The sequence below is a fragment of the Amphiura filiformis genome, chromosome 2 (assembly GCF_039555335.1).
Source record: "Amphiura filiformis chromosome 2, Afil_fr2py, whole genome shotgun sequence".
Lineage (NCBI taxonomy): Eukaryota > Metazoa > Echinodermata > Ophiuroidea > Amphilepidida > Amphiuridae > Amphiura > Amphiura filiformis.
Window position 1 is genome coordinate 49,940,469 of NC_092629.1, and position 6,568 is coordinate 49,947,036.

Below are 6,568 nucleotides of genomic sequence, written 5' to 3' on the forward strand. Positions count from 1 at the left end.
ATCCCCTACGCCTGCAGCATTTCTATTTAGTACAAGGAACTTATACGATGTCCTCATTCACAAACTGATACTATCAGTATAAGACTGTTACCGTACGGCAATGTGGTGAAGGAATATTACACAGTCAAGAATAGGCTCCATCATTTTTTTTATTATGATCCCTCCCAGTCTCCCGAAACATCAAAACATTAAAAGCGTTGCACAAATACTTACTTAAAAAAAAGTAAGTCTTAACTTAAGACTGTCCTTTTTCACATAACGCAAAGTAGGGCCAACTTGCCTAGAAATGGTCAAATTTTGGCAAAAAATATCTCTGTGTAATCCTATGTAAGTCCCATATCACATCGTTATCGGCGATCAAGGTTTTTTTTTTCTGAAGTTTGGTTGGTACCCACCAGCGTCATGCATGTGACGTGACACAGCTAAAATAATCGACTGGGAATCGGGGATTGTTAAAACGTCAACAAATTTAAAAACACAGAAAGCAGTAAACTTAATGGCGAGCGGTCCGAATTTTGAGCCATACAAGTTTACGTGGTGAACTAATTTCTATTACTGTATGATGTCCAGCTTTTGGGATTCATGGGACTATTCCTGTTTACAATTAGAATAACAATTACTGTAGTAGGCCTACAACTAGATAGCCGGTACTACACACGTTAGAAGTTCATACATTTATTATTAACTATGAGATGAGATTCATGAGACAACATATTATTTGGTACCCCTGCCTGTAGCTGACTTGGTCTCCCGGTCCCTGCACTCCGTGCATCTGCGGGTATTCATGCTTGTCGGTGAACTTTAAAAACACCCCCTTTTGCATCTCATTTCGCGAAGTTTTAAGGGAAAAACACCCCCTTTTTTTAGCGATTTCGCGAATTATTTACCCTTCGACAATACCCCTATTTTCGCTAAAACGCGAACGATATTTCGAATATACCCTTTTCTGCAGAAACGCGTAGGCTGCTCGATGAAAATACCCTTTTTTTCAATTTCGCGAACACGTGGTTTGAAAAAACACCCCTTTTTTGTGTGTTTCGCGAATCGCGTTTTTCATCTCTAAACACACCCTATTTCGCGAAATTTTCGACGAGCATGAATACCCGCGGATGAACGGAGTGCGGGGACCGGGCTTGGTCTACTCTGAGAGTGTGACATTGTCTGTGTCGACATCTAGGAGCTTGTACATCGAGATCCGCCTACAGTATGCCATATGGGATATTGACTCTGAATAGACTAGTGCATTCTGGTCCTTCATTCATTCTAGCTACACAGTCATTTTCATGAACAATGTTGCTAAGTGCCGGTTTTACGCTGTCAATTTGTGCAGGACTGTGTGCAGCATTGGCGTCATGTGTTGCAAAGTTAGCCATGTCAGGGGAAGAAATACAGTCTATGTGTCAAGAAATAATACAAAATGACCTGCTGTTGCTATGGGACTGCACAAAGGTAAGGAAACATGTACCGTAAATTGGAATGGTCTTTTAAAAACTGTTTAGTGTGTGACCAGATGAATATGAACATCCTCACCCTCCCTACTCTTAGTTTAACAGCTATAAAAGATTTTTTTTTCATCAGAAGAATGCTTTTATGCGCATGCAGGCATCAATTAGGTATCCCAGGCTGGTAGCCAGGCTCACATCTCACACTATAGGTGGCGCTATTCGTCCATAGGGAAGTGGAATGTGCCTGTACGGTCCAAAAATGGCTTTACTGTGGGGCTCAATGGAAAAAATTACTAAAAATTAATTTTGACAACCAAAACCTAAGTGATGTTGACTTATGTTGGTACTGGGATAATAATGGATTCATAAACTATCACATAGTGCAATCCATGTTCCACCAAGTCGACACTCGATTTAGCTCAAAAGCAATTTGTGTGTAAATCAAGACCATCCAAAACAGCTTTCTTACAGTAAAGAATAGGAGGTCATCTGGGGTCACATACAGTAGTGTACATTGTACATGTGCCTGCTGTCACAATTTCACACACAAAATTTTGGACAATTTGGTGACACTATTTTTGTCTGTAACTTCATAAGTATATGCACTAGAAACATGATTGACCCCTTATTGTTTAGGTAATTTGATTCTCTTTCAAATGAAAGAACTTTCAGCTAAAAATATTGAACTTCAAAATTTTATGAACATACCTCCCAGGCAAACCTTAGTTAACACATTTGCTTGTCAGCAAAATTCGCTGACAATGTCAATGCATATTTACATAGAAATTTAAAACAACTGGCCGAAGAAGGAAACCTACATAAATATGTTTTCTATACTTCACTTGACCCAAATATATATGATTTTTTATGGTGATAAGACAATCGCACATGGAATTTTAGAGGGATTTTGATAGCAGTTCCATTAAAAAAAATTACTGTCATAATGAGACTAAGATCTAGAAACACCCCCAAAATGCTGTTTTGGGGAATTTTGCTACATTGTAGCTGAATCTTTTGATGAAAGTCAATCTTTGACAAGATGTAACTTTGCTACGGAAAGTGCTATGAAAAAAAGGTTTTCAGTTTTGGCTTTGTTTACTCAAGGGCTTTAATTTGATATATAAAATGATGCATTTTGATGGCAAATTTGAATTCATCTAGGATACCTACATCAATATGAGGTACACATGTATGTATGTCCATTAATTCATCATTTATTTGCACTTGGTATGACCCGCAAAGCTTGAAAACCAGCATTAGGCGTGTGAAAGTCGATTCCGAGTTTATCGTCCCCCGCCCGCGTCACTTTTTGGAAACCAAAAATACCCACGTCAAATTTTCAAAAATGCCAAAATAATTCATTATTTTCAAAGTATTGGTGTTTTCACCAGTTTTAGCAATTGGAAACATATATTTTTGTTTGTAAAACATATATTCATAGCTTGGAAGCAAAACCAGGCTCTTTTCTAACTTTTCTAGTCCTTACCCATAATAAAAAACATGTTTATAAATCACATGTATGAGTTTGGCTTTAAATCAACACGCTTTTTAGGTCAATAATGAAATCTGATGAAATAATGAAAAATGAAAAAGTCACCTCACCAACCTGGAAAAAAAAGTGAAGATAAACTCGGAATTGACTTTCATGGGCCTTATTATAAATGTACCGTAACTGACTGCACACATTCCTGGTACCGTACTCGATTTGTAGAATGACATGTTTTGTTCTCAACAGGTCACGACTGGTAATCGAGTGAGCAATCAATCCATCCCTGCTGAGCCCAGGCCCGTAACCAGGATTAATTTGGGGGGGGGGGCTGATTTTGAAAAAGTGGACCTTTTTTTCAAATTTTTTTGCTCGCTACGCTCATACGCTGGCAAATGGGATTTTTTGTGTCAAAAAAGGGGCATTTTGGGATGGGGGCACCCCTGGTTACAGACCTGGCTGAGCCCTTTGTGTTCACTCTCAATTTAGTTTGTCCGGGTTTCAGGACAATATGCAAATTCTGTGAAACAAACATAAAGTTGCAAGTATTTCATATTTTGCCTTGTATTCAAATATCCATTTTTTTCTTCTAGAGGCTAAAATGACCCTAAAATATCACCAATGCTTGGAAATTTGGCAAAAATGTGATGACTTTTTTTTTCAAAACTTTTCAAAATAAAATCAATAAATTTTGGCCAAAAATTGGCTGATTTTGCATGATTTTAGCAACAAAAAATTGTCCCAAAATTCAAAATCTGGTTCTGTTTTTTTTTGTCACCTATAATGGTCAGTTTTCTCTTGATCTCTAGTGTTGAAGAAAATAATTTTTAAAGAAACATATTGTTTCTTGTTTTTAATTTATTTATTTCAGATATCCTATGTACTGAGAGCTATCTCATTCCTCTCCATGTTTCTTTTCAATGGTCTCATGTGGACTTTGTTCGTCAAGTCTCTCCAATATTGCCAATCTTCTGTTCAAGCAACCATCACAAATAGTTCAGCCAATTTCTTTTTTACGGTAAGTATAGCTATTCACAAATCCATATCCAATTGATTTCTTGATTTTACAGGCAAGCAAAAATTATAAGAAAATGCAGAAGGCCTTACATTTGTACAATACATGTATCTCAGTGTTTGACCACCTGGTCCAAATTCAATTTGCTATAAAGTCTGCACAAAAAGTAACTCAGCTTTTATAAATACGCCTATAGATTCAGAACTAATAATTGTTTTCACAATATTTCAACATAAAAAGAAGGATGGATTATTTACGCGCATTTTGATACCCCATTTGTCCAATTTTGTTCAATATTGACAATAGGCCTACAGCAGTGTTTTGAAAGAAAAATACCCCAATTTAAAAGTTGCAGTTATTTGCATTGATTTTAAGTAAGCGCGAAGATAATGGCGGGCTTTACGTGTTTACAGTGCTGGCATTATAACCATTGATCGCTGTAAACTGCAACTTTTAAATTCGGGTATTTTTTAATATTGAACGACATTTGACGAATGGGGTATCAAAATGCGTGTAAATAAGTCATGCTTCTCTCTATGCTGAAATATTGTGAAAACAATTATTAGTTCTGAATCTATAGGCGTATGTATAACAGCCGAGTTACTTTTTGTGCAGACTTTATATTGAGATGTGGCTAAGTAGATAATTAGTGCTTTATCTGCAACTGCAATGTGAAATTCGATTGGGTTAAAGCTTTATGATTGGAAGAATCTGTGGGTACTGGTGATTATTTTGGCCCGCGGGGGGGGGGGGGACTTCAATATGAAATAGATATAGATGTAGGGCTGACACTTTCTCAGTAAGGGGCATTCGGTGAGAGCAAAATGTAAAAAGTATGGGGTCATTAGGTGCAGGGCCGTTCCGACCATTAGGCCAGGGAAGGCGGTCGCCTAGGGCGGCAAACGCAGAGAGGCATAAAAAAGGCGAAAAACAGAAAAAAACGGGAACGGAGAAAGAAAGAAAAGGGAAAAAAATGAGGGCGGATAAAAGGCAGGAGAGGCTTTGCCTAGGGCGGCAAAATCCCTAGGAACGGCCCTGATTAGGTGAGAACTGAGAACATGACCTTTTTCTTTTAAAATGGAAACTTTGGGTGAGAGCCTGCCACAGAAACCTCAAACATTTTGTTTTTTCAAAATAAGTAACACAATCAGTGATAAATATATGTTGTTCAAATTGAAAAATAAGGGTCTTTGGGTGACAGATCAAATGGAAAAATAGGTCAGCACCATGAAAACAGAAAAAAAAACCAAGGAAATCCATTTGATATTTTAAGTAAGTGTAGTATTTGCTGATTGAACACTATTAAGAACTGGTATGCAATTTTGTTGTAGCTTTGGGGGAATCAATTTCGATTCTCATCTAGTTACATGCAGTGGCGGCACCAGGAATTTTTTTGCAGGGGAGGGGCATTGAGGGGGACAAGTGCATTTCTGGCAAAATCAACAAATTCAAAAATAACCGTCTGAATAAATTCCTAATCATATGATTTCTCTTTTTACACAGGCATTGTTTGGCCGGTTCTTATTTGGTGAGATGCTATCAATGAAATGGTGGTGTGGGGCATCCCTTATCATCTTGGGACTTCTGCTGATTCACAAGGGTAGTGGTGGGGAAGAAGGTACTGCCAAGCATGATGCCAAAAAAAGCAGGTGACAACGTGGAGTCGGTGAAAAAAGGGAAGTTATCTTAAGACTGAACAATTTTGCTCTGTGATTTTACACATGTTCATTTTACCCCAAGAAATGTAAACCAAAGTTTTATGCGCCTGTCAATTGCAGTCCCCACCCCCGGGATCCTGGCAATAGCAGGGACGTGACAGGGACTTGGTTGAGATGTACAAGAAAATATTGCCCTGCCCCGCTAGGACTTAGCCAGGACTTTAACATGTTTGTAACATTACGTGCCCGCCTAAGTCTCCGGGTTCCGGGGGGGGGGGGGCAGGGACTGCAACTGACAGACGCATTACACATGTGTGGCTATTGTATCAGCTGTGCTTGAGAGACAACAGCATGGCTCAAAAGCCAGTGAAAATCTCTATGGGCCCACCGATTTGCTATATGCTGCATGTCAAATTTTGACACCAAACATGTCAATGTCAGTAACTCAATGCAGATCCAATGCATGTTGTTGATTTGCCAATCACAAGGATTCACAACATGCTCATCTATACAGTCAACATTAATGGGTAAATTTTCACGGGAAAAATTTCTGGACATGTGACCAATGCGTATCAATGTGAGTGTAACCTCGAGCCTGATCTCTGACCCCCGGCGATGACCTCGCTATTCAAGTCTTAGTAATTTTGAATTGGAATAGTTTTTTTGACCGCACTTTTGATAGAAATTTGTGCATTGCAAATTTATTGAATATTATGTTATCCTAATTTTTTCACAATATCATCAAAATGTAATTTCAAAAATATCTATCTGCGGAAAAAATATTTATCTACGGAAACTCTTACCATGACATTATTAACTTGCGATAAGTAACTTATTTTGCCTCAAAGGAAGAATTCTTCCTATTCAAATACATTGGAAGAACACCGCTGTGCTCGGGGTCACATTCCATAATGCTAATATGTCTGCGCCCATGGGTGTCACATGTCCAGAAAATTTTCCCGTG

General features: G+C 38.3%; 1 protein-coding gene across 1 annotated transcript; it reads left to right on the forward strand.

Moving 5' to 3' along the window:
- The first annotated feature begins 1,135 nt into the window (after nucleotides 1-1,135).
- LOC140146319 (transmembrane protein 42-like) lies at nucleotides 1,136-6,345 on the forward strand. Its single transcript, XM_072168119.1, has 3 exons — nucleotides 1,136-1,449; nucleotides 3,803-3,949; nucleotides 5,450-6,345. Exons 1-3 carry the CDS (start codon nucleotides 1,291-1,293, stop codon nucleotides 5,597-5,599), a joined length of 456 nt encoding a protein of 151 aa, XP_072024220.1. The 5' UTR covers nucleotides 1,136-1,290; the 3' UTR covers nucleotides 5,600-6,345.
- The last annotated feature ends 223 nt before the right edge of the window (nucleotides 6,346-6,568 follow it).